The sequence below is a fragment of the Bidens hawaiensis genome, unplaced genomic scaffold (genome assembly GCF_021521415.1).
Source record: "Bidens hawaiensis isolate Kalapana, Puna unplaced genomic scaffold, B.hawaiensis_p1.1 tig00001016_1, whole genome shotgun sequence".
Lineage (NCBI taxonomy): Eukaryota > Viridiplantae > Streptophyta > Magnoliopsida > Asterales > Asteraceae > Bidens > Bidens hawaiensis.
In genome coordinates this window covers 38,773-66,449 of record NW_027491059.1, presented here as the reverse complement: position 1 = coordinate 66,449, position 27,677 = coordinate 38,773, and the positions used below count along the sequence as shown (strand labels likewise).

The following is a 27,677-nucleotide window of genomic DNA, read 5'->3' as shown; positions in this document are numbered from 1 at the left end:
CTATCTTCCCCTTGCTCGCTGTTCTATTATTCGTTAATTTCTCTTTGATTAGCGCCATTAGCTCTGTTTCGACTTCGGTAAGACATCGTTGTTCGATAATCGTCGCACCAATTTTGAAATTAGGGTTTCAAATTGAATAACTTGACTAACTGTTTACTTGTTTTGCAGATACGCATATTACTAAGGAACAGAACTGATGGCCTTCAAATTTGAAAAACGGCATAATATGTGTGCTCGATTGGAGATAGACGATGAAAACCGTGAGTTGGAGCCAATGATAAACTTTCTAAGAAACTCCAATATGAGGGTGGCGTTAACTACCGACCCCATAATATACAGAATTCACATATCGGATATTTGGGGGTCTGCAACACATGTCAATGACATCAATGGGGACAGAAGCCTTTGGAAGCTGCTTTGAATGAAGCTTTAATGAAGATTCGAACCCTTGAGGGGCAGTCTGAGGTTGAGAAGACCTCAAATGCACCAAAACATGGGGAGAATATTGATGTTGAAGAGAAGGTTGGACCATCTGATGCTTTGAACATGCTAAATCAAGCATATGGTGATGGAGAATCGGAGGATGAGGGTCTTGATAAAGTTAAGAAGGTTGAGAAGGGAAGCTCAAGTGGAACCCTTAGGTCAGAGAGTGTGAGGCCTGTGCAGCCAAGAAGTTTGAATCTGCCCACATATCTCTACTATGACAAAAAAATCTAAGACCTTAAGGGTAGTCAGAGAAGATGAAGAACAACATCTCATCATCTTCAGAGATGATTTGAGAAACTTTACAACAGAACAACTGACCAAGATGGCTGAGCTGACTTTATATAACAATCAGGTAAGGAGTCAGCCATCTGGTCAACTCAGGAATGATCTCTCAAAGTTTTTAAAAGATCAAGCAAAAAAGGGATTCCCATCTCTGCAGCAGAAGAAGAGAGAAATCAGGAGCAACGCAGAAAAAGAGAAGAGGAGGAAGAGAATAAGTGAAGTTCACATATCTGAGCTCTCTCTCTCTGAATCAAAGAAAAAGAGAACTCTAGCAAGCAGCTCTCATCAGAAAAGGAAGATCTTAAAAGAGTGTTTGGCTACGAGAGAAGAGATGAAGGAACCCAACTCAAGAGTGCAACAATTTGGAAGAATCACATACATAACGTACAATCAAAATGATGATTCGACCACTTTGAGAAATGAGTCGGAGATACCTATTGCAGTCATAAGGGAGGATGGTGATCTGCATTATATGCATCCACAAGATTTACAAGATTTGATTGATGCAAGATTCCCAAGTGATGCCTCTGACTCCTCTGAACTTGACATGCTGAAACAAATGGCTGCATATATTAAGAGACTCAAGGAAAGAGCTGATGCAAGAAGCAGAGGAAGGAGATAAAGAAATGGAGCTAACTGAAGATCAATTTATTTTTGTTTATCTTTATTCTTTATGTTTAATGTGTAAAAATGTTTAATATAATGCCCATATGGAAAAATACAGATTATGTTATGAAATGAAATGTTCTTAAATGATTTATCTACAAATCTGATACATTTGTAACTCTATGCAAGTATGTTTTGGTGCATCTGAGCTTGTTCCAATCTAGGGGGAGATTGTTGGGTCGGATTTCTTAATAAAGAAGATTGGAATCTTCTCAACCTCCTCAGAAACGGCTATGGAATACGAGCAAGCCCAGACGATCGAGCATGGTTTTTACTACTTCGAGCAAGGTTCTGAATCTTAAATGGTTGATTCTTCCTAAGTGTTAAGGCTTCGAGCAAGCTACACTTCAACGAGCAAGGGTATTCTTCTATCGAGCATGGATTGCCAATCAAGCAAACAGCTTGATCATACAAGTTCCAGCCAAGTGTTACGAGCACAGGATGATCGAGCACATGGGGACGAGCATGGATGCAATAAGAGGATGTCACGTGAATCAAAGCAAAGACTTCGAGCACAGTTCAGTTACCGAGCAAGATTTACATCCAAGCATGATAAAGATTGCTGAATAAGAAAAGCTGAAGACATCAAGAAGAATGAGCTTGCTCGATGGACTTATTCGAGCAAAGTTTGAACAAGTCAAGAGGAATGAAGCTTACTCAAAGAGAATATGTATTCTCCGAAAGAGAATATATTCTAAGTAAAGTATGCTCGAGGACACTCTCCGAGCACACCTTGTATAGGAAGCTTGCTCGAGCAAGGTATATACCTTGCTCGAGGTCTGAAACACTTGTATTAGATTTATCTTTCATTATGTAATGTCTAGGACGTATACATAGAATGTTAAGGTCTATATATAGACATCCTAGGGTACGACTAGGCACGGGAATTTTGGGCACGCATACTGACAATCTTTGCAGACGAATACCAAAATCCGCCGTCACACAAAACCCTAGACATTCCATTCACTGTATCATTGACGTATCATTTAATATAGTGAATCTTTGTCGTTGAAATAGTCTACCGATTATCATTTATTGTTTTGTGTTTGATAATTCTCCACAAGCTTTCATTCTCAATCATTGAATATCCTGATTCCGCCGGAATACTCAATCGGTCTTTGAGTAATTAAGTCGGTGTGATAAAAGTAGCAAACGTATATGATGAACAATGAGATTTATATGAGGAAAAACCCTTGGTAACTAGTATCTCGCCGGCATAAAAACCTCGGGTAGTGAAAACTATCACTACCCGTTATATTAATGCTCAAAAAAGATTACAAATGGTGGAATTAAAGCTGATCGTGAGTACAAAGTGTTAACAAGTATGTAGAGAATTCTAAGTATGCTAAGAGTGTTGTGTGTGATCAGCTATAATTCAATTGTTTATATATATATAAAATTACAACATATACTAACTACTTCGCTATAAACTCGGCCACGTTTGTTTACCACTTCTTCATAACCGTTTACGAGGGACTAGGGATGACGAGCTGAAAAGACTTGGTAAAATAAGTCTTCCTTAAAATAGGCTGGCTGGTAAACACGTCTTAATACCTGCAAAAAAATAGATTAATGTATTTGAAGTCAACCGTTTAGGATCCTTGAACCACATGGGATTCTTAGTCCTTGCGACAAATGTCGGCGAATGCCAAGGATAGTTGATATTCAAGGATCAAAGATCTTGGTCCAAACAGAGGCCACAACGTCTCAAGTTTGAATCTAATTCCAACCGGGTTTATCACAGTGGATGGATTTTCGGGTAGCGAGTTTTCCTCCAAACAGGAAATGGTGGGCCCTGGCTATCCAACTTTGTTTGCGATCACCGACATAAAGTGTTGCATTTTGCAATTAGTTACCCTAGATAGCATGACTTATATTTGTCGGTCGTTCAAAAAATTAAGATTGAGAGAAAAGATAAGAGAAAATTCTTAAAAAAGCCAATTTTTTAATTTTAGCCATGGTTTTGAAAAAAAAATACCCAAAATAGCAATTTTTCCCGTCGGATCCAACGGATTTCAACACTTTCCGACGGAATTCATTGACCTGTAAAATCGAAACACATGTCAACGTATTAACGAATCCGACATAATTCGTTAAGGAACCGTCAAATCCGACGGAAATTTTCCACAAAATCAAGCAAATACATAGTGTAAATCACTTAGTTTTTTTTTAGAAAAGCACAACCATAGTATTCAATTTTACTATAGCACTCGAAATCAAAAACCCCTGAACTGAAAATCTAAGGCTTCGACAAAATAATTAAACAGTCGGATCCGACAGAAGCATGAGCTGCACCGTTCGACATGACTGCTACCTCACGAATCCATCATAAACTTTCATACTAGGTCGGATCTGTCAAAAAATTTCAATACGTGTCAACATCTGATAGGCTATACTAATCTATCATACCCCCAACGAAATAATATGAGCATTTTTCCGAAACCGTGGCGTTTTATAATTAAATTTTCCGAAAAGATAAATATCCATTTTATTATGATGACGTTCAAAGTCAAAAGTCTAGTGACGTGATTATTTATAGTACAAAGTCATTATATTATATTTATTGACCCGATGGGATAGTATCCGTGTGACTCTGTACTTGCTTAAATCCACCTGTTTCCGGCCATTCGATCTCCGGCACGGTTAGATTTCCGACCGTCTGTTTACGCTTAATTTGAATTTGATTTTGTACTCGTAACTTGCAAATCGGACATTGAATTGTTAATTGTATATTATTAGGAACGAAGTTTTTATAATTAATCATGCTCTGGAGCTTAGCATGCATCTGGATGTACTGATTACCTGATCCTTAATTGCTTAGATATATTACACCAGAAATTGAAGTAGGGGTGTACACAATGCTCGGTTTCGGTTTTTTCGGTTTTGTCATTTTTGCTTGAAAATTCCGGGCTGGCCCATAATATTGAATTTGGGCCTAAATCATTTTATAAATAACTAATAATTAGAGTTATTATAATATTTGATTTACATTTTTATTACTTTCTTATCAATTACTTAAAATAAGAAAAGAAAATTTATAAATTCGGTTCGGTTTTTATTACTTGCAAAACCAAAACCGAACTGAAAGTTCGGTTTTTACAAAAAAAAATACAACCGTGCCGTCGGTTTTTGTTTCGGATCGGTTTTTTCGGTTTCATGCACACCCCTAAATTGAAGTTTCCTATTGATATTATTTGAACATAATATTGAATCTTAGAAGTTAGAACTTTGACGCTACATGTAACAACGATTAGTTCAGGACTATTGCTGATTAACACATAAACTACATATCCATATAACTATGCAGTCAGTATCGGTGAAAATTGGTTATTGGTCCTCATGTGAAATATTAGTCAAAATCAGTAGATATTGACCGATATTTCACTGATATTCCTGATAACAGTGTTTAATGTTAGTGATTTGAGTCTTAATAAGTTTCTACTTGCTACAATTGTTAGTGTTTTGCAAGTTGCAAAAGGATAATTTGTTAATGGTAGGAGAGTATATTGAATTGTTAGTGTTAAACTGCTATATGTATATATATAAATTCTGCATGATATTAAAATTATCGATATCTCAAACCGATATCCGATATTTTTCCGCGTTAACTACTTAGATCCATAATACTCCGTATTATATTATATTATATTATATTATATTATATGCATGATTTTTTCCTGCTGTGTTGTATCAGAACAATTAGGTTTCCCTTACTGTTACAAAATGGACTTCCACTAGTGTTACATTTAATCATGCCAAATGATACACTAATTTTACTCTAAAGTTTGATTTGATTTTTTCAACAATCTGGGCAACATGTATGGTGTTACAAATGCCTTCTTTCTTTATTGTGTTCATGTGGTTGCAATTTGCAGACGTGCATACTTTAACTGCAAAATCATTCATACATGGCGTTCTTCAAGACATTCATAAACAGTCCTGTTGGACCTAAGACTACTCATTTCTGGGGTCCTGTGGCCAATTGGGGATTCGTTGCAGCGGTATGCTTTTCTATTATTTTTTCAGTATCATTTGCTTTATGATAAGAGTGCTTGAATTACCAAATTATGATCATTTGTGGGAACAAGCAGGCGATGGCTGACATTGAGAAACCTCCAGAAATGTTATCTGGCAACATGACTGGAGGTTAGTAATGGCATGCGTGTTTAAATACAAGTATTAATAGCGAGCAAGATGATGATGATGATGATGATGATGATTATTATTATTATTATTAGTATTATTTAAATTTATAAACCATAACTTTCGGATGCAGTGATGTGCGTATATTCGGCTCTGTGCATGAGATTTGCGTGGATGGTGCGGCCTCGTAACTATCTACTTCTTGCATGCCATGCTTCAAATGAAACGGTTCAACTTTATCAACTGTCACGTTGGGCAAAAGGCCAAGGGTAAGCTATACATTAGTCAACTCTTTGATGCTCGCATTGCATAGACCGCACTTACCATTATTTTTCTTATGAAAGATACTTGCAGCTGAAGGAAGATAAGCCACCCTCAACCTGATTGATGTTGTTTTTCCCCATTTAGTGAGGTTCTTTATGGTAGTTGTTTAAGGTTTACTGTAGTCTGTAAATCTAAATGTTATTGTATATTGATAATAACTAAATGTTTAGAAAATTCTTTATTAATTAAGACCTGGATGATTTGATAATAACTAAATGTTTTATTAAACAGTAGATATTTAGTATACCAACTGCCCAACTGGATGTTTTATTATATTGAACTGTGTATCCAATCTACCTGTTGAAATCAAACCATAGGAGTGTGTTATTCACTATAATTACTGATTACAATAGTTTATATAGATGACTAAATTACATTCTAATACCCTCTATTATATACTAATTATATCTAGGCCACTAGTCTAATATTCCCCCGCAAGTTGAGGGCGGGGAACGACCTGCAACTTGGACCGCAGTGATAGAAATCTCTGAGAAGATAAGGGCTTGGTAAAGATATCAGCAATTTGATCATTAGTTGCAATAAACTTGACATTTAACTTCCCTTGAGCAACTTGTTCACGGACAAAGTGAAAATCAACTTCAACATGTTTAGTACGTGCGTGGAATACCGGATTTGCAGATAGATAGGTTGCACCAAGATTGTCACACCAAAGTGTAGGCGACCGATTCACTACTCCAAGTTCTTGAAGAAGAGATTTTAACCAGATTAGTTCCGCAACAGTATCAGCAATTGCTTTGTATTCTGACTCCGTGGAAGATCGAGATACAGTCCGTTGTTTCCGTGCAATCCATGAAATAAGATTAGATCTCAAGTATACAGCAAATCCCCCGGTGGATCGACGATTGACATGGCAACCAGCCCAATCAGAATCTGAGTAAGCTTGTACATCTGGATGCCAATAGGAGTCAGAAAAGGCATGTAGTCTAGAACTAGAGTCGCGACGGAAAAGCAAACCAAGCTGAGTTGTGCCATGAAGATATCGCAAGATTCGTTTAAAGATTCGTTTAACTGCAGCCCAATGATTTTCAGTCGGTGCATGCATGAACTGACACACTTTATTTACCGCAAAAGCAATATCCAGACGAGATAAGGTAGCATATTGAAGTGCACCAACAACCTGACGATACCGTGATGGATCATTGAGAATAGGACTATCGTTAGGGAGTAAAACATGAGAAGTAGCCGTGGAGAGACCAGCCCGATGTATGACATCCAAAATATATTTTCGTTGCGAAAGGATCAAGTTGTCATTATGGTGTACCACTTCAATACCCAAGAAATAATGTAGTCTGCCAAGATCTTTAATTGCAAACAATGAACTAAGCTGATTGATGATATTAGTAACAGCTTTCAGCTAGTTCGGATATCCGATATTATAATTTTAATATTTTTTAATTTTATTTTATATTACAAAATACAAACCCTAGATCTATTCTATCATCCATTCATCCGCCTCTTTTCTTTCTTTACTCCAGAACCCTAGCCTCACGGCCTCACCCTCCTCCGGCCGTCCACCGTCCTCCGGCCGTCCAACCTCCAACGGCCCTCCACCGTCATCAACCACTTCAACCGCTCCACCGTCCTCCAGCCGTCCAACCTCAAACCTCTTCGTTGGACATTCTTTCACACTTTTCTGGTACTAATTCATTAAGTATTATACACTGTTGTTATTTGTTTCAAATATTTTTACTTATTTCAGATTTTGGTTGGTTTATGTTTGATTTGTTGGATTATGGGATGAATTGTGTGTTATTTGGTTTTATTGTGTTTGGTTTGTTGGATTTGTAAACTTGAATTTATGAGATGATGTATGTTTTTAATTTTTAATATTAAAGAGGGTTTTTTTTTCGGATATTCGGATATCCGGGGTTCAGATATCCGAACCCCGGATATCCGAAATTTCGTATTCGGGTTCGGATAGTGATTTTCACTATCCGAAAGGTTCGGATATCCGAAACTTTGGATATCCGGTTTTGAACAGCCCTAGTTAGGATAGTTGTCGATACATATATATATATATATATATATATATATATTGAGAAGATATGATTTGATTTGTGGCTGTGATACCAAATCAAACCATAGGATTGTATTATTCATTATAATTACTGATTACAATAGTTTATATAGATGACTAAATTACATTCTAATACCCTCTATTATAAACTAATTATATCTATGCCACTAGTCTAATATTTGATGTGTTATGTGACAACAGAGTTAGAAAAAGAAAGGTAGTGTTTATTTATGTACAAAAGTCCGCAGTTTGGTTTTCTAGCCGTTCGTATCTATTAGATCACTTAGCTGTTTTAACCGTGAGAAGCTAATGCCAAAAAATTTATGAGACTTCACATTGTAACTTACACTAAACATATGCCCTTCAAAGGGGTTAAAAACATGATATATTACAAGTTGATGCTGATTCTAATTACTGATAAGCCAATGTTTGCGCCAAAAACATATTCAAGTATTCCCTTAAAACACATAATAAATTGTTTTCAAGTAACCTAATAAAAGTTTTTAGCTAAAGGCTTTCACAGTTCTGTTAATAAATGAACCATAACAAGTAAATAATAACTGCAAATAGATTAAACCTGCATTCAACATTGATTAAAAGTAGTAATTATAAGTAATCTTTTTAACTGATATTGGAAGGAGCCTTTCCAGAAGAAAGAGCTCTCAAAAAATAGGAGCATGCCACGTTTAACAAGTACACGATATGCTTTAGTAAAAGGCGAAAGAGTAGTTTGCTATGTGCTCATTGCATGACTGCTGGTTTTTCTCAATTGCAGCTGGGCTGCTTATATACACATATCATAACCTTTTCATTTCTTTTGACAGCCAATGTGAGACAAAAGCCGCTGCTTCAACTAACTCGTCTTCATTTTCTAATAATTGAATACATGGGGATGGAAATTTTGATTTTTCTGTAGTGAGTCTAGTGGTCACTTAACCAAATCAAACAAGTGTTCTTCATTGATTTAGTGTCATTAAAAAAAGGTAATGTTCAATAGTATGACTCTTGTTTTCTCAAATCTGAACTAACAACAGATGTAGATCTTGTATATGTACTGCTTTGATGTGTTAAAAGTATGGCTTTATGATCAATTCATTGGTGATAGTTTTATATTGTGATGTTTTATTAATTTTGATAAACCAAAACAATGAAGTTCGTCAAAAAGTTAAAACTTAGTTTTTTCAAAAAGCAAAAATAGGCGTATGCTATTTTAACGTGATAGTTTTATAGTGTGATGTTTTATTAATTTAATAAAACAAAACAATGAAGTTTGTCAAAAAGTTGAAACTTAGTTCGTTTGAGTCCTTTAAAAAAGAAAGGAGCTCTCCAAAAATAGGCATATGCTATTTTACCGTAACAAACACACGGTATTCTTTAGTAAAAGTCGAAAGAATAGTTCACTTTGTGCTCATTGCATAGCTGCATGCCTATCAACATTGGCAGCTGGGCTGCTTATATGCACACTTACTTTCCAGTTCCTGTAAGCAGCCGATGTGGGACAAATCCAGCTTTCTTCGTTTCCTATCAAGTATCCTGTTTCTAAATGCAGACTGTTTTTTTACTTCAGTTTTAAAATCAAGTTTATTATTTTGTTTAATCCTGTTACTATAATCTTTTAATCCTTATCTTTGTTAATTATTAATAATGACAAGATGAAACAACTCCAAACCTATGTATATATGCCCTTAATGCCTACATATATTGAACTCAAAATACAGAGACTGATATCAATGTAAAATATTCACTCTTGCTTATATTCTCTGATTTAACACAAGTCTAGTTGTCACTTTATCGAATCAAAGCTGCATCACGAGTCTAGTGGTCACTTTATCAAAACGTTCACTCTTGCTTATATATATTTCATCGAAGAAGTACTTCACAAAAACCTAAATATTAAAAGAAGTCTGGTTATAAAATACCAATTATCGATTATTTGAAATAATAAAGATCTCTTTCCCTGTAATTCTTCTCATATCACTTTGTTTTTAAGCCTATTTTCACAACATGATGAACTATAACTGATCATAGTTTAGATGAAGCTCCGGATAAAGCATGCTTAACCAACTCCCTTCTCAATACCTTTCCTGTCGGGGTTTTCGGAATTGTGTTTATAAATGCAACCTTTCTAATCTTTTTGTATGGTGATACCTGCACACATTAATCCACACACACTTACAAGCTTCTCTAGATGAACAAGTTGTAAATAACTAAGAACTTATGATTGCTTTGAGTTCTTAATTGTGGAACAATCACTGTTCTTTTTGCAAGTAACTAAATAAGATCATGTATATATGCAAGTATACATGCCTGTTTTGTAATGATCTCCATGATTTGGGCCTCATTAATTTTGCTTCCATGTTTTCTCACCACATACGCCATGGGAATCTGCCCAGCTTCTTCGTCTGGATATCTGATTTAAATTTCAATGTCACAAACAAATGTTAAATTATACACGGATGAAATTTCAATCCATTCAGCTATGAATGAGTTATTTTGGGTTGTGTTTCATCTCAAACGGGTCAAATCAAAACTCTTTATTGTAATGATGTTATTATTCGTGGACTTTATCATTGAGTTCTACAAGTGGTTAAAATGCTAAATAAAGTCTTGGGACTCATGTTTGTTTTCCATAACGTGACCCATCCTGACCCGGCCCGCCTGGGGCACGTATTAACTTACGGTATGACAGCAGCGTCTACAACTTCTGATATTGAGTGAAGGTAGCGCTCTGATTCAGCTGGTGGGACCTGCAACTTTTCACTGTGATCATCAGACAGAAAATGCCACTCGAGGAAATGACAGTTGTAACCTCATAGATGCTTAAGTGCAAGATCATTACCTGATAATCCTTATATTTGATTAACTCTTTTAATCGGTCAACAACAAAAAGAAAACCATCATAATCAAAATAACAGAGGTCGCCGGTCTTTAACCACCCCTCAGAGTCTATTGTTGAAGCAGTTGCTTCCTTATCTCTAACATAACCTGTTAGTCAAACTAAAAAGATCAAATATAAATGAATTCATCTAGGAGAAGTACAAAAGGTTGGAATTTAAGGGGCATCATACACAAATATTAATGCTTATTTAACTACTACACTAGTTACCCCTGTCACGAAAGGGTAGCTAAATTAAACATAATGCATGCATCTTATTCATAAAGAAAATAATCTATATATCAGATAATATAACATATGAAACATTCCCATGTATAGGGTTCTTTGTTGGTGTGCCACGATGAACATTTAGACCACTGCAGTTACCTTTGTTATTAAACTACGGAAAATTGAATTTTATTAATTTCATCTTTCTTGAGGTTGATCAATGATAATCCCATCTCAGAATATTGATCTCACTGGTCCCACCTTTCAAGCTCTTTAATTTCACTAGACCCAGTTGAAAAAAAATTTAACTCTGTTAAGTTTTATTCTAAATTTCAAACCGATGTTTTAGACTTTTGATCGGAAGGAGGATGCGAGTCAATTAATGTAAAGTTTAGCTTGAAATGGTGCTCCAAACAACTTGATTTTTGTTAACTGAAAGTTTAAACACCAGAATTGAAGCAACGTTTCGAGGTAACTTTCACATCAGTAAGCTGCATTGAGGGTGTTTGGGATTACCTATATTCACGTTGATTATTTGCTAACTAAAACTATTTCTATCAAAAGGCAATAAACAATTCCAATAAGAAATCCCTTGAAAACTATAATTAAGCAGAAGATGTATCACCTTTCATGACCGCTGGCCCTCTTAGCCATAGTTCCCCTTGTTGCATAAGAGATAAAGCCTCACCAGTTTCAGGATCAATTATTTTAGCCTCCACATTGCACCATAAACGACCCGCAGACCCTGAAGAAACACTAACCGGACCCCGGGCAGATTACGGGTAACCTGGGGGTTAGATAGATGTTTCCCACGAGGGGTTAGACCCAGAGAAGATGGTTCTGATAACCTGCAAAACAGACACCGTGAGCTTGTCACTGAGAAGGGGGGGGGGGGGTTCCTCCTTGTGACCACCCTCCGGCGTGAGAATCAGACTAGATTGCTCTTTAAATATAAAAGTATATTAAGAGATTGCTAGAGCAGATATCAGGTATAATATGATGATACAAGATAAGATCAGATGGTCATACCATTTGTGGTATTTATAGCCGAAGGTAGGTTTCCAAGGAGGTGTGGCCGGCTGCAACAGTATTCCTGTTCCACCAACAGTAGCCTACGCACGTGCCCTGCTGGTAGTTGGTGGGTAGGCAGCGGCTGATAGTGACCAGGCCTGCTGTATACTATTCCTTTTCCACCAACTGCCGGCTACGCACGTGGTATGACAAGAGTTGGTGAGTAGGCAGCGGCTAATAGTGACATACAGTGTAGGAGCATGCTGCTCGCCATACTGTTGTCAATAAGCTGTCGTATCTTTAGTCAGATCTTTTTCCCATACCTCGTCAGGTACAGTACAGAAGATCTTCCCGTATCGTACGGACTGGCTTATTTGGGCGGGAGTATTCCCCCTCCCGCCCTTGTGCGGGATTGTTCCCGGCTTCGCTCATTCCTTCAGGTGACACTGAATGATTGAGAGCTAAGTACCTTGTGCGTGTAGCCTTGCTGCGCGGGTGGCCTTCCCTGATGGCTTGTATCCGAGGCTGCGGGGACAGGCGGAGTCCTTCACCATTGGGAGGCATTTCCTGCGGGAACAGCTTGCGTACTGCGCGTAAGGACGTCACGTCTCTGAGCATGGTTGGTCCTGCGGATCCAGTTGGTTTCTGCGCAGACGTCCCTGTTCAAGGTGAGTCTTGCGGGTCCAACTGGGCTCTGCTGGGACCTACCTCTTCAGACCCGTAGTGTTCACACTCATCAGGATTGATCATTCCTGTAACCCCTCCAGTGGTCTCGGTCAGACCGAACCCCTTTAAATTATTTAAAATTTAAAAAAAGAAAGAAAGAAAGAAAGAAAAAGGTGGTTATTCACCACAATTTAAACAACACAGCTATGAAATTGCTAAGACATAATAACCTAAAAATCTTGAGTTTTAATCTCACACAGTTACACTTGAATTTTTTGGATTTGGTGTCGCTGCCTTTACGAACTTAATGATACTAATGGAATTCACGGTGTAGGGTCGTCACTGCAACACGATAGAATTTGTTACCTAGCTATATATTAAAATGTGTTGTTATAGCAGCCCCAATATCCCATTACACGTAGGGCCATCTTGGATCACATCATCGGTTATTTATTTATTTATTTTGATTATTTTTAATGTTGGTATCATAAGCTTTGCGTATGTTAATATTGTTTTGAACGTTTACTAAACTTATTCTTTTTTTACTCCCGGCATTGTATGGTTTTTATTAAATATGTTAGTTTTAATTTAATTTTTTTTTCTTGCGTCAGCAACATATATATTTTTTCTTTAAATATGTTAAAATTTGTTTTATTATAAGCTATACTAGTTTTGCGACTGCTTTTCATCATATACGAGTGCCAATACTATTCTGAATATCTACTAATTTAATTTGTGTTCCGTATATAAAAAATATCTAGTGTGGATACTGTTTTCTGTTTTGACAGAATATAACGTATTTTTGTTTAGTGTTGGTATTGTAATGAATTTAACGCATAACAATCGAAAGCATGTTAATGTACAGTTGCAACACCGCGGGTACAAAAACTAGTTTGTGTTTATTAAAGCTTATCAAAGTTTTTTAGATGTGACGGAATTACTTGTTTGCGGGTTGAATTGGTTTAGAATATCGGATGCTACGAACTTATTATTTAAATCGCTCATTCGATTGAACTTGATTGAACTATGTGGATGGTAAAAAGAAAGGGAAATTTTCAAAATAGCCTAATTTGACCAACAATTCAGAAGTAGCCTATGCTCTCGATAAAAATCCCCAAAATAGCCTAATAATTCTGTAGGATTCGACAGGAACAAGAACTGATTTGACAGATTAATATTGCCTTGTTGACACATATTCCGTCCAATCCGATTAGATTTTTAGGCCATTTCTGGAAATTCTTGTTCAAACTAGACTATTTTAAGAATTTTGCATAAAACAAAAGGAGGGGTAATAATAATACCTGCACAATATCTACGTGTGGAAACCTCGTCGTGAAGCTCTTGGCCACTTCTTTTCCGAGCGGAGCGCCACCGCATCCGATCACCATAAGTGAACTGAGATCATATTTAGGAACAAGGTCCGATTTCGCCATCGTCACCACGAGCGGAGGTGAGACCGCCATGTACGTAACCTTATATCTCTCAACCGCTTTCAACATGTTATTAAAATCAAATCTCTCCATGAGCACAAGCGTACTCCCAAACGATATCACCCTAATCAGCAAAGAGAATCCGAAAACGTGAAATAAAGGCAGCGGAAACAGCGTGAACTTCGGGCTGAGATGCGTTGTTCTCGTCTTTCACGACTCTGTTATGATACGTAGCGGATGTTATCGCGATGAAGTTGCGGTGACTTAATTCTACTCCTTTGATCCGGCCGGTTGTGCCGGAGGAGTATAGAATTGCCGCAGTGCTGGACTGATTGACTTTTACATGAGTGAAATTAAGTTTTGAATTTTGTAACATGTAGTGAAACTCTGGAGAGTCGATTATTATTGTTGTTAGAGGTGGTGACGTTGGCAGTTTATCCGCTACTGATGAAGTGGCAAACGCGATGACGGGATTGCAAAGACGGACTAAGTCCGTTAGCCCGGATTTAGTGGAAACCGGATTAACAGGTGAGATGGTGACACCGAGGTATAAAAGCGAGAAATATATTACTGGAATGTGGGTTGACGTTGGAGATATTATTAGTGCTACTTGGTTTTTGGTATATAGAGTAAATTTAGTAACGAGTGATGCGGATAGAGAGTGGACTTGACGGATGAATTCTTCGTACGAGAGACGGTGGCGGAGTCGATGAGGAAATCAGTAGAATATGAGAATACACCGTTGGATTGGAGGAGTGAGAGCGTGTACTCGGTAATGGAGAGTAGTTGTGATGGCGGGGGCAGAGGCGCTGGTGACCGGAGGCTGCGGAAGATTTTGCTCTTTGAACAAAATCCATTACGGGGATCTATAGAGCTCGCATCCGCCATGGATGTTGTAGTTTTATGATATGTAATAACCAGTAGAACAGAACAAGCGGTAGCCAGTGTTTGTATGTGGATGCTTATCTAAAAGAAAAAAAAAATCTTTATTCAATAAAATAAAAGGATAATATCATGGAAAGTCAAAACACGTCTAAAACATGTGCTATTTTATCTACAATGTTTCTTTCGAGTTCATGATATTTCTGGTTTAAGTTAATCTATATGTTAATGTATTTCATGAAGTGTACAGATTCACATAATGATCGCTTAGTTCTCTTATCCGTGAAAATCTAATCCCAAAAAACTTATGTGACTTCACATTGTAGCGTGCACCGAACATGTATACAAAGGGATTAAAAACAGAAAACCGGTAAAAATTATTAAAACCTTTGCTAGATGGGATAAATGTTTACAACTACAATACCAACTTATAATGTTAATTAATCCATTAGTTAGTTTTCAATCCTTTACATCTAAAATAAGTTTTTGGTAAGATCGAGTTGAAGTCTGTTAACTAGTAAGATACTTTCTTGAATGTTTCATAATGATATATCTACTACCTCTTTTGATACCAGTAGAAGTTGATTCTGATTCTAATTACACATAGCTCGATATTTGGGTCAAAAAACATATTCAAATGTTGCCTTAAAGGTTACAACACATAATAAGTTCCACTAAAAACAACAAGCACGCATTCTTTAGTAAAAGGCGAAAGAGTAGTTCACTATGTGCTCATTGGATGGCCGCTTGTTTTTCTCAATTGCAGCTGGGCTGCTTATACATATATCAGCCGATGTGGGACAAAAAGAACCATGCTTCAGCTAACTTATATTCGACGTTCATTCTAGTATCTTAAAATTATAAAAAGCTAAAAAGTTATTAGGAATGGAAGATAAGTTAGCTTGAACTTCGAATATATTGGGATGAAATTTTGATTATTCTGTAATGAGTATAGACGTCTAGTGGTCACTAAAGCAAATCAAACCCAATTGTTCTTCATTGATTTAAGGTCATCAATATAAAAGGTAGTGTAACAATGCAATCGACTTTTGTTTTCCCAAATCTGAACTAACAGTAGATGCAAACATTGTATATAAGCTGATTTGACGACCAATATATTGATAGATGCCGACTGTTGAAGCACATTTGGTGTTCATTTTCTCTGCGTGTATACAAACATGTCTGCATAGATGTTTTGTGGTGACTGTTCAGCATTGTTTCAAAGTTAACGCTGATGACAGGCATATGAGTATCTGAAAAGCCAACCTGTTGGTTAAATAAGAGTTAAACAAAAACACGAAGAAGCTGAAAAATTAAAACTGTGTTTTGTTGGAGTCCTTTCAAAAAGAAAGGAGCTCTCCAAAAATAGGCATATGCTATTTTAGGGCAACGAGCACATGGTATTCTTTAGTAAAAGGCAAAAGAATAGTTCGCTTTGTGCTCATTGCATAGCAGCTTGGCTTTCTTATTTGCAGCTGGGCTGATTATATATGTTGTTCCTCGCTTTCAAACTCTCTTAACTAGCCCATGTGGGACAAGCCTAGTTCTCACTTTCAGTTGTTGATTTTTATTTTTGATGTTTCAAATTCAACTTTATTATTTTGTTTAGTTCTGTTGGTATAGTCTTACAATCCTTAATTTGTTAGCTATTATGACAAGAAGAAGAGCTCAAAACTCAAAAGCTGCATATACCCTTCATGATAATTAACAAGTTAAGTAGATAAGTGAAATTGGAGAACATATCAACAATTTATCAAACGTAATGTAGCAATGTAAAACATCCACTCTTGCTTAACCTAAAATCCGTTTGGTATTCACTGGTTTGATTTCATCAAAAAAATAAATGTTTTTAAGGTGTGATGGAAGTTGTTTGAAAAATGATTCATGAAGATTACAGATTCACATATTATCATTTATGTTATAGTTTCATTTCCATTTCAGGTTGTACAGTTTAATTTTTCTTTTAAATGGAAAAATCGAACCTCACGCATTAAAAGACATTTTCAAATACTCTCTTAAACACAAAAAAAGCTTCTTTCCAAAAACCTAATAAACTTAACCATAACAAGTTCATAGTAACTGTAAATACAAAACTAAAAATGCAATCAGCATTAAGCAAAATCAATACCAAATATAAGTTAACTCTTTTTACAATGGCTCGAGCCTTTCAAGAAGAAAGATTTCTGCAAAAATTCAAGTATACCACCATAAACAACAAGCACGCGGTATCCTTTAGTAAAAGGCGAAAGAATAGTTCGCTATGTGGTCAGTGCACAGCTGATTTTTTGATCAAATGCAGCTAGGCGGCGTATATACACATATCATAACTTTCTATTTTGTTTTGGTAGCCGATGTTTGCTTCAGCTAACTCATCTTCCTAATAACTTTTTAGCTTTTTATAGTTCAAGACACTAGAACGAATCGAATATGTGGGAATTGAAATTTTGATTATTCTGTAATGAGACTAGCGGTCACTTAACAAAATCAAACCCAGTTGTTCAATGATTTAATGTCATCAAACATAAAAGGTGGTGTGTAATAATACTTCTGTTTTCCCAAATCTGAACTAATAACAGATGTAAATATTGGACAATCTAGTTATGAAGCATATTTGGTTTTACATTGTGCTAAAGTAGTCAACTGAAAGAGACTAATCATGAAACAACAAAGATCAGCCTTCATTTTGTGAGTCCGCATATAAAGAAACACGTCTGCGTTGATGTTTCGTGCTGACAAAACATTAGATCGGCCTTCAACAAACCAGCAGATTTTAACAAACAATTAAGAACCAAACCATTGGTTAAATAAAGAGTTAGAACAAAAACAAAAAGAAAAATAAAAACTGTTTTGTTAGAGCCCAGAAGCTCTCAAAAAATAGGTGTATGCTATTTAACGCAACAAGCATACATTATTCTTTAGTAAACGACAAAAAAATAGTTCACTTTGTGATCATTGCATAGCTCCGTGTCTTTCAATGTTTGCAGTTGGGCTACTTATATGCACACTTCCTCACTTTCAAACTCATTCAAACACCGATGTGGGACATACGTCCTAGTATCCTATTTCTCAATTCTGACTTGTGTTTTTACTTTAGTATTGAAATTTTAAATTCTTTTGTAATTTTATTTAGTTTTGTTGTTAATTGTTACAACCTTATATTCCTTCTACGCTTATTAGCCTCGTAACACAAGTTATGTCCTTTTCATGTTTTAGCGTTAATTGACTAACTGTCATCTTTTCTGTCTAGCTGGTGTAAGTAGTAGTCTGCTAACTTTTGAATCGGCTTTGTATCAATTGCCTACCTTAGTTCCAACATAAACCAACTATGTCGAGTCAAGCTCTATATATTTTTGACTCATTTGGCGTTTGCATCCCATCTCATTAATGTAATTAATTAACATGTGTGTGTGTGTTTAGAACTGCAATGTGTGTGAGAATTAATGTTAAAATAATTAAGTCTTATGCAAAAATCAAAACCGTAGGGGATAACCTTAAATGACACACAAGCAAAACAGATGACTATCTAGACCATTAGATCCATTTAATTAACTTTACCTTCAAGATAACGTGAGTCTTTAATCTTTATTTAGTCTTAAAGCTGGCCCGCATTAAATTAACTAATTATATTGAGCACGAGTTATATCAAGAGAAGAAAAGTATTTTAAACCAAAATCAATACACGAAATTTTATAAAATGCCTAATCTGGTAATGATTTACAATATGTGAAACAGTAAATTTAATTTGTAGTTTATGTAAGTAACATTTTACATTAGCAGCAGAACATGAACTTTCGGTTAGAGTCCAATATGTAAGCAATGACAAATTCTACCTATAGCACCGCTTTTGATAGAGTATGGAGAGGATAGGACGATAAAACTTATGTTTCCTAAAAGGAAAACCAACATCTTATGTAATAAACTTATACAAATTCGATGCCGAATGATCAGTATATCTTCTACCTCTTAGTTCTACAATAGTTTTAATCTCTACTACATAACGGTTTTTTTAACAAATTCTTTTAAGAGTTATCTAGATGATTTATCAATATAACAAAATATTTATTAAAGAACATATATTTAATCTACCCAATAGATATATTTTATTATATAATTAACAATTTATCCAGCCTCCCAATTGGTGTATTTAATGGCAATGGAGCCATAAAAAGAAAGGTGATATTAATTTTTTATATAGACGTGCTCCGTTTTGTTTCCTAGTCTTTCGTATTTGGTAGGCTGCTTACTCACAGTCACAGCATCTCTAATTAAAAAAGAGGAAAGAGATGTTTTTCTTAGTAAAAGGATAGGTGAAATAGCTAATGTGAATCAAAGAATGAAGGATTATGTTCTTCTAGATTTGTGAGGGGCAAGTGCACACATGCAGAGGCGGACTCTAGGGGTTTCTACTTATATGGGTCCGGTTTTTTTGGTGTTCAGATTTTTCAAGTCGATCACCTTTCTAGCTGGTCGGGTTGGTCGTGACCTGTCAAATACAAACCAAGAGATTTACCACTTTTCCAGAATTTTATTGATAATATGGGTTCCATCTATTAATTCAGTATATGACAAATTGAACATACCGACTCTAAGATTTCTTAAAAAACGCTGGGATCCCGGAAACCCCGACCCACTTAATGTGGGTCCGCCCATGCACACATGTATGTTTGAAGATCATGTTAAAATTGTCACGGCCAATCAACCATCTTTTTTATGTAAGAGTTATTGTCCGAAAATATATCTTATCACCCGATTTTAAATAGGAAAAGTATATACAAATACATTATTTACCAGTCACGTGTGACACCGTACCTAAAATGTAGGTTTCCGCTATTTCAAAGATATTACGGATTTTAGTAGAGGTCTAATATGTTTCTCTTAACTTTTATCATTAATGAGTGAGGGTGTGGAAGTGAGCGTAAGGGCATGGTTGAGGTGACAAGCTCATAACAGTTGGAGCACCGTCTCACTCATGCGGTACTACCAACCAAAAGTGATGTTTAATCAGGCTGTGTATACCGAACGTGATGCCGAAATGCGATTATTGTTGCCCTCTCCAACGGCTAGTTTGGTTTCATGCACGATATATTCCTAGCTGATCCGTTACAATTTCAAATCGGTCGAATTCTCTTTGTTTTGATGGTTAAATTGGTTACATTGAAATAGATAAATATATTTTTTTATCTAAAAGGATTTTAAGGAATAATATTTGGTGTACTATACCTACAAGTAATGTACTAAATAAATTTACAATAACTGTTTGATTAACACTATAATCTAATTATTTTATCATAATAAACTTTGGTTGGCTATAAGAACTGAAGTAGACATCTAGACCTGGTTCTTTTATATAACACCATTTTCATATGAATCAAAACTGTCGTATGCAAGTTAATAAATGTGAGAAATTAAATTCTCCAACTAATAAACTAATTGCCATCGTTGGATAATATTATTGGACTTGGAATACCCGACCAAACTCGTCTTCATTATTTCTCTCTGTGAACAAAGGTAAGACTTTATAATTCTCTGTTACTCCATTTATCGCCTCTTCATGCTTCATGCTTATTATCTATATATTATTATGTTGAACAGCCATAGTTAGACACTTAGACATAAACTTGCAACTTGAAAATATTAGAAGTCAACTGATCAGCTTGAATTTGCAGGAATTAGTTATCATTCTATACTGTTTTAAATTTTAATGGTTGTTCGATCACTTGACAATTCGACTCGGGATCATTTAATTTGCAATATTAGGATAGCATGTTTGTTTGAAGATTAATTATGATTTTTTTTTTTTTTTGTGAAAGATATCATTACAGGGATCATTTATGGCACTCTTCAAGACCATCCTCAACAGTCCAGTTGGGCCAAAGACTACTCATTTCTGGGGTCCTGTATCCAACTTGGGATTCTTTATGGCGGTATTTTCTTTACACACTTATTTCTTATTAGACAGAGATAACAGTGAACACTTATTGCGGTATTGGTAATCTATGTCATATATTGTAAGCCTATGCGTAGTGGGACACTTCCCGCCTCCGTGGCGCCTCCAAAGTGCCGGAAACACTGGCCGCCGGGGCGCTTGGGGGGGGGGAGGGGGAGCGCTTCCCACAAAGCGCCGGAAAGGGGGAGAGTGGAAGGTGATTGGTGGGTTTTTTATTTGTTTTTTTTTTTATAAAAAAATAAATAATAATAATAATAATAATAATAATAATAATGGAAAATTCCCAAAATAAGCATTTATAGATACTCCATCCGCTACATCACTTTGTTATAAAATGGCCCTATGATGACGTGGGGTCACATGACGCAAAACACCTCATAAAAGTTTCATCCACTACACATAATCTAATACTGTGTCACATATGCGGTCCAGTACCTATTCACCATATGTTATTTTGTCAAAAGTTGCCTGTTGTGATTCTTATATACATTTTCTTTAAACTATTTAGCTTATATATGAATTTATTATTTAACAAAAAGTTAAATATATAGAACTAATTTTTGTGAATTAGTATCTTATTTTTTACCATAAACAAACAAAAATAAGAATAAAATATTTACAAGCATGATTCTGGATAGGTGTTTGGGTTAATCGGGTCGGGTACACCACCCATCCTGAATGTTTTTGGGACGCCGGTCGGGCTTAGAATTGTCTGATAGCTCTATTACTGGACTTGTCAAATTAAGGAGTCAGGTCAGACTGAATAATAAGTCCAAAATGGTTGTATTTTGGAACGAAATGGCTTGACGTTCACATATTTATCTATATATTTTTCAAAATTTGTAAAAAGTGTGAGATATTAAATATGATTACAATTTTTTACGATAAAAACTTGAAAGCTCGTGCAAGACAATTTTAGTGATCACGCGTCTTAGTTATAAAGTTCTGGTGACTTTCAATTCACTTAAAACATTTATAAATACTTAAATATAATATTTATGTCCTTATGATATTAAAATATCAAGCCACCAGACGGACATAAAATTAGTTTATAAATAGTTTGTATATGGTACTATGTGGCAGGGGGTGGCGGACATGAAGAAACCACCAGAGATGTTATCTGGCAACATGACCGGAGGTTGTTAATAACATTTATCAAAACTAATAGTTACCAATATAACCTTAATCAACTAACATTTGGATGCATGCAGTGTTGTGTGTTTATTCGGCCTTATTCATGAGATTTGCATGGATGGTGCGACCTCGAAACTATATGCTTCTTGGAAGCCATGCTTTAAATGAATCGGTTCAACTCTATCAACTTTCACGTTGGGCGAAAGGAAAAGGGTAAGCTAAAGCAATATTAGATCGTGTTGCGATACTATAATGCGTCTTGTAAGTGCTTTGATCGATTTTCTCAATTCACAAATCGCTTACAACTTTTGTTTTCTTCGACTAAAGGTACTTGCCGCAAACGGAAGATAAGACGCCATCAACTACTTAACTTCATATGTTTTTATACTCAAGATATTTGGGTGGTTATTTCAGTTTCAGTGTACCTTTCCAATTAACGTTTTTATCATTTATCAAGAAAAATATATATATAGTCATTATCTATTTGATATTTTAATACTAGTATTAATCAACTAAGGTTGAAAAAACACTATTTTTGGTATTTTTATTATTAAAACTAACACAACTTATCTGAAAATAATTGATTAATTGCTTTAACCTTTTAGCCTCGTATTTTGATGTGGACTCGTTTTGACATCATTGGTTAATTCACATCGATAATTGATGTTTAAAGCACCACTTTGCTTAAAACTCCATTGTAGATAATATTTGATCAAACTTTTTGACTTTGTCTATGTGGTCATGGCTATTGAATTCTAATGTTTCATAAAATTATTTTTTTTATATTATACATTTTAAGCATTATATATCTTATAATTTTTGAATTAGGATTTTAGTTCACAATTCATAAAAAGCCCAAAACTCCTCTTTGACCACAATACATATTTGAAATCAGTAACAGAATAAAAACTAAACCGAACTGGATAGTCCGAATCTAAGTTTACCCCAAGTGTGAGTCTACTGATGGTACGATGACGTTGGATTCCAGCCAATCACCTACAAAACAAAACACCGTGAGTCTCGTTACGTGAAGGACAAGATGGGGGTCTTCCCGTAACCACCCTTCAGCGTGAGAATAAGTATTGTACTGATCGGAAAGTACGAATACGAGTAATTTCTTAGAGCGTGTGGGAGTGAATAAATACCTCAAGGTGATGACTCAGGTATTTATAGCCGAAGGTGGAGGGAAGGTGATTGGTGGAGTTGTCACTATCAAGATATTCCTTTTCTACCTGAATGGACACGTGCCGAGCGCTTATAGGATGTGACAGCCTGGCCATGTTTGGAGATGGTTACCAAGCGCCTAGGTGTCATCTTTCCATTGGCCAATGTCGGTATTAAGGAATATTTGGGGAAATCTTCTAGAACTAGTCTGTTACAACTGCTCTTCCATATTACAGTTGGACCTTGCGCGTGATGGGGCCTATGTGTGGCTCGCGGGTTCCTTTCGCGAATGCTCAATAGTAATCCGCGGGTTGTACTAGGGATCCGCGGGCAGCTTTACTATTCTACACCTCATTAACACAACTTCGAGTAGTGTTCTAGCTCGCGGGTTCCTTTCGCGGATGTTCAATGGTAACCCACAGATTGTATTAGGGATCCGCGGGTAGCTTTACTACCCTACATCTATAGTAACTCTATTGGTTTTAAATTTTCCTTAGTGATGGTTCCAACTTCTAAGCCATAAGATAAACAATTTACAGGAATTCAACCTAAGGTATAAGTATATGAATTTGGGATTAGAATATGCTTACCAGACGGAGTAGTTCTTGGAACACTTTGGATTGCTAGTAAACCTCTCGAGATCAGAATTAAAAGTTCCACTTGTGGACAGTGTAACACCTCAACCTGCTAGGATTGGCGTGCAACTATTACAGAAGTCATAAATCAAACATCATGCCATTAATACTTTAAAGCGTTACAATAGATAAGTTAAATACATTATCCCAACTTCTTGCCACTAACTATGAAGTTTTGTCAAGTTCTTCAGCGGACCTCCCACATAGTTGTGGTAACCTAATGTACACACGACAACCAACAAAACAAAAACACGTTTGAGCATAGTGCTCAGTGCATGAATAACAAAATAATAGAAACTTATAGCTTATAAAGATATAAACTTGTTGCATGCGCCTTTCATATAAATATAAATAACTTTAGCCATAAATATCACAACATTATGGATTCACAAGGATGCCTAACAATGTAGTTGAGACAGAATTTCAATTCCTTAAACGCCTCCATACATGAGAACATACTTACAAAATAATAAGATCATCCGTTCCTTTGGGATCGATCTCCAAGCATACAAACATATAGTGGTCTCGGGTGATGAAAAGATGCCATCAAAATCGTTGAAAACACCACCCGGCCCTTTCGATACTGACAAAAATCATCCCGATCGTGATAGCCATCCTGAATCAATGAAAAAAGAGAGAATAAACTTGTCCCTATGGGTTGGAGGAGCTGGAAGCAGGGGTGTTCATTGGATTGAATAATGGATTATTCAGTTCAGATTTTTTGGATTTGGAAATTTTAGGACTATATTCGAAATCAAATTCGAATTAGGGATATTCCTATCCGATTTGAATCTATCCGAATTCAATTTGGGTTGGATTCATATAAAATCCGAATAATCTAAAAATAACCGAATAACAAAATTTTCCTAGTCTTTGGTCACTAACATTTTCGACACATTTAAAATCACAATAAACATACAAAACCATAAAATATAAATTATTCTTGAACACAAATTTAAAGTTTGAACTCTAAATAATAGTCTAAAATAAACATATAAAACTAGAAAATACCACTAAAAAACATGTAATTTATTCGGATTAAACGAATATCCAAATAATCTGAATTTTTTAAAGTTCCAAATATGAAGATTCAAATTAGTTATTCGGATATCCAGATTGATCCTATACAAACATCCTAATAAGAGTTCGGGTCGGTTTATTTGGTTGGTGAAAGATAACATCGCCGGCAAAGAAATGGGGAAATCTAGTGTGCTGTCGATATGGCCTTCCGGCAAGCCAGTAAAGGTAAACCGTACCATAATTTTACACCAAATTGTTTCAATTTTATACATCCACAGCATAATTACGCCATCACTGCAACAATGTGCTCATGAATCAATTGCTTGATATTATAGCCGTTAATTGTCGTTTTGAATATAGGGATCTAAGCATCTAGCTTAATTACGGAATTAGCAATCACCTGTACTGATTGACGTAAGTACATTTTGTTTGCATATATCATTGAATTCCACCGGGTCTTTTAAGTCCAAATAATATGGATGTAAACGAATAGAAGAATAAGGTCTTGTTCATGTTCGTTTGTTAAGCTCAGTGATATAATGCCTAATATATATAAATCCCGTGTACATTTTATATAATATTTTATTAGTTTATGTTAGGTTTTAATTAGAATTTGTATGCTACTAACTTATTTGAATAAATGTAGGTCCCGGGACTTGTTCGTGGTTAAATAGGGCGAAAAAACGATCAAAAACGAGCTAAACCGGCGAACCGGAGCATCAGGAAACGAACCGGACCGGACCAGGAGCGAACCGAACTGGCTAGGCCGGCCACCCCCCCCCCTCTACCGGAGCGCCGCGCGACCGGGGGTTCCAAGCCCGCTGCGCGGCGCGGCCGTGGTGTTTCCGGAATTTTTTTCCGTTTTCTTAGGTTTGGGCCTGTATTTTCCTATTTAAAGACCCCTAAACTCAACCTTAAACATAACCTAAATACCCTAGCCGGCCAGGACGAAATTGGGAGCTCTAGAAGTGATCTTTTGGAGGTTTTGAAGGCTTGAAATCATATGGTGGCGTGCATGTCGATCAAGGACGAAGGCTACGGGTTTTATCGCCTTCAATTTTTTGTTTCTTTTGTTTTCCACTATGAATTCATTTATTATTGTTATGTTTGATTTTACCATGCTAGGATAAACTTTATAGACTGCCTAGGCTTATGATGAACCTTTATTGATGTTTGATTTTGACTTGGGATTTATTTATCGTTATGGTTTTATGAACTAGTAAAAGGTTTAATTATATTAAATTGATGCATATGTGTGCTTAGGAATGTTTGTTGAGTTTTATTATTCCATAGTCGCCTAGATTATTGTTTGTCATTATGATAGGTTGCTACTTTGTGTTTTTGACTATTTTATTATTGATTTCGAATAAGATCATAGGAATAATATTACTTAATTAAATAAACCTAAGTGTGCTGCAAATCTAAATCGTTGTAAGGTGCTAGGTTATTGATAGGTCTTTGTTGATCAGGATTGCTAAGGAGTATGTCTAGGTTTGATTGATTAACTTTGTCTGTCGAGTCAATTGAATATATTAGGCTGCCTTTGATTTCCGCGCTGTAAGGTAGGATTTCGTATAAAGTAACTAGTTTGTAATTAATTAGGTGACCGTATGAAAACTTGATTTTTAATACTGGTGTGCGTTAAAACTTAATAGAAATCCATAGGTGTCTCTTGAGAAGGGTCAGGGGTCATGTTCGGGTTTTCTCTTAGGTGTCTATTTTACGATACCAGTCCATAACTAAATATTCTCCCGGTTAATTGATATCTGAAACTTGGGGGGTTTCTAGCCTATGTAGTTGTTTGTCATCATCTGATTAAGTCCAAGTTCTAAGTTTAGTCGTCTTTAGTTTTCTTAATTAGTTTATTAGTAAAACCCCCTTAAACAAATCTATTTATTCTAATAAAAGAATACCTATTATTGCCAGTTATCAATCACTTAGCCCTTCTCACCTTTTTTCAACATTTTCAATATATGGTCCTTATCTTTTAAGTCATTTCAATTTCAATATATGAATTCAATATTTTTATTATATGTACATCATAATCAATTCATTCATTAACATTAATGGTGAAATAAGAAAATTAGGAAATATAAAAATTGAAGTTGTAGGCTTGTTAGAATAAAATTTTATAGTCACAGGTAATTGAAAATTAAAGAAAATAAAGGTACATCATTGTCGAAGAATTTGGATTTATATGGTAAACTACAAATTGTTTTAAACTGGGATTCGAGCAGCAATGCATAATTTTTTATATTAGATTGATTTCAAATTTGGATTTAAAGTTTTCTCGTATGCATCAGGAAAATGTGTATTTTATTAATTTTCTTTAGATATTTTGTATAAATATTGCAAACATGGATAATACCTATTATATATATCTTGAACATTATCATTATAATCCATATGTATAACTGTTTACTCTATGAACTATTTTTCATTTATTTATATGACTTTTTTGTGTAGTATAAAGGGTTTAAGCAACAAGAAAATCAATATTTAGTTTTCAATATTTTCTTTCATAACTCACACTAAAATGCTTCAAAAATATATATTTTATGGATTGATTTATTCTATTTTTATACATTTAAATCATATTCAATTTAATATGTCTTATAAGACAAATTACTTAATTAAAAGCATTCAAATGTTAAACAAAAAAAATCTGTTTCAATCCCGTTCCACTATTTTCGCTTTCCAAAAATCATTTAGGATATTGAAACCTAAAACAACATTTTTCATAACT

The 27,677-nt window shown here is 35.5% G+C and overlaps 2 protein-coding genes, 5 non-coding genes and 2 pseudogenes across 10 annotated transcripts; 2 read left to right on the top strand and 7 right to left on the bottom strand.

Moving 5' to 3' along the window:
* The first annotated feature begins 5,325 nt into the window (after positions 1–5,325).
* On the top strand, positions 5,326–5,961 carry LOC143551279 (mitochondrial pyruvate carrier 1-like). 2 transcript variants are annotated; one of them, XM_077041746.1, is made up of 4 exons: positions 5,326–5,435; positions 5,526–5,580; positions 5,711–5,846; positions 5,922–5,961. In XM_077041746.1, the coding sequence occupies exons 1-4, from the start codon at positions 5,343–5,345 to the stop codon at positions 5,959–5,961; spliced, it is 324 nt and encodes a 107-aa protein (XP_076897861.1). In that variant the 5' UTR covers positions 5,326–5,342. The 2 variants fall into 2 exon arrangements, with proteins under 2 accessions (XP_076897861.1, XP_076897867.1); XM_077041752.1 differs by lacking the exon at positions 5,922–5,961 and having other exon boundaries at positions 5,711–5,850.
* Positions 5,962–8,578: 2,617 nt separating this feature from the next.
* LOC143552403 (U5 spliceosomal RNA) lies at positions 8,579–8,694 on the bottom strand. Its single transcript, XR_013138648.1, has one exon. It is a non-coding gene; the product is annotated as a U5 spliceosomal RNA (small nuclear RNA).
* Positions 8,695–9,240: 546 nt separating this feature from the next.
* Positions 9,241–9,360, bottom strand: LOC143552358 (U5 spliceosomal RNA). The gene has a single exon (XR_013138642.1). It is a non-coding gene; the product is annotated as a U5 spliceosomal RNA (small nuclear RNA).
* Positions 9,361–9,950: 590 nt separating this feature from the next.
* On the bottom strand, positions 9,951–15,037 carry LOC143551269 (4-coumarate--CoA ligase-like 9; annotated as a pseudogene). The gene is made up of 7 exons (XR_013138472.1): positions 14,021–15,037; positions 12,772–12,842; positions 11,668–11,798; positions 10,779–10,924; positions 10,619–10,686; positions 10,247–10,349; positions 9,951–10,087 (listed from the first exon to the last, which is right to left on the bottom strand). The product of XR_013138472.1 is annotated as a 4-coumarate--CoA ligase-like 9 (transcript).
* Positions 15,038–15,655: 618 nt separating this feature from the next.
* Positions 15,656–15,776, bottom strand: LOC143552426 (U5 spliceosomal RNA). Its single transcript, XR_013138652.1, has one exon. It is a non-coding gene; the product is annotated as a U5 spliceosomal RNA (small nuclear RNA).
* Positions 15,777–16,365: 589 nt separating this feature from the next.
* Positions 16,366–16,486, bottom strand: LOC143552454 (U5 spliceosomal RNA). The gene has a single exon (XR_013138659.1). It is a non-coding gene; the product is annotated as a U5 spliceosomal RNA (small nuclear RNA).
* Positions 16,487–17,192: 706 nt separating this feature from the next.
* Positions 17,193–17,310, bottom strand: LOC143552372 (U5 spliceosomal RNA). Its single transcript, XR_013138645.1, has one exon. It is a non-coding gene; the product is annotated as a U5 spliceosomal RNA (small nuclear RNA).
* Positions 17,311–17,882: 572 nt separating this feature from the next.
* On the bottom strand, positions 17,883–17,993 carry LOC143552410 (U5 spliceosomal RNA; annotated as a pseudogene).
* A 2,866-nt stretch (positions 17,994–20,859) lies between these two features.
* Positions 20,860–22,538, top strand: LOC143551255 (mitochondrial pyruvate carrier 1-like). Of its 2 annotated transcripts, XM_077041724.1 has the most exons (4): positions 20,860–20,955; positions 22,062–22,116; positions 22,190–22,325; positions 22,440–22,538. In XM_077041724.1, the coding sequence occupies exons 1-4, from the start codon at positions 20,863–20,865 to the stop codon at positions 22,480–22,482; spliced, it is 327 nt and encodes a 108-aa protein (XP_076897839.1). In that variant the 5' UTR covers positions 20,860–20,862; the 3' UTR covers positions 22,483–22,538. The 2 variants fall into 2 exon arrangements, with proteins under 2 accessions (XP_076897839.1, XP_076897847.1); XM_077041732.1 differs by lacking the exon at positions 22,440–22,538 and having other exon boundaries at positions 22,190–22,329.
* The last annotated feature ends 5,139 nt before the right edge of the window (positions 22,539–27,677 follow it).

What these genes read in the sequence shown, in the direction of transcription:
- LOC143551279 (XM_077041746.1), top strand. Translation starts at nt 5,343, where the DNA reads ATGGCGTTCTTCAAGACATTCATAAACAGTCCTGTTGGACCTAAGACT. An exon ending in ATCTGGCAACATGACTGGAG is followed by an intron (nt 5,581 to 5,710) that starts GTTAGTAATGGC and finishes TTTCGGATGCAG; the next exon opens with TGATGTGCGTATATTCGGCT. An exon ending in CGTTGGGCAAAAGGCCAAGG is followed by an intron (nt 5,847 to 5,921) that starts GTAAGCTATACA and finishes TTCTTATGAAAG; the next exon opens with ATACTTGCAGCTGAAGGAAG.
- LOC143551255 (XM_077041724.1), top strand. Translation starts at nt 20,863, where the DNA reads ATGGCACTCTTCAAGACCATCCTCAACAGTCCAGTTGGGCCAAAGACT. An exon ending in ACTTGGGATTCTTTATGGCG is followed by an intron (nt 20,956 to 22,061) that starts GTATTTTCTTTA and finishes ACTATGTGGCAG; the next exon opens with GGGGTGGCGGACATGAAGAA. An exon ending in ATCTGGCAACATGACCGGAG is followed by an intron (nt 22,117 to 22,189) that starts GTTGTTAATAAC and finishes GGATGCATGCAG; the next exon opens with TGTTGTGTGTTTATTCGGCC.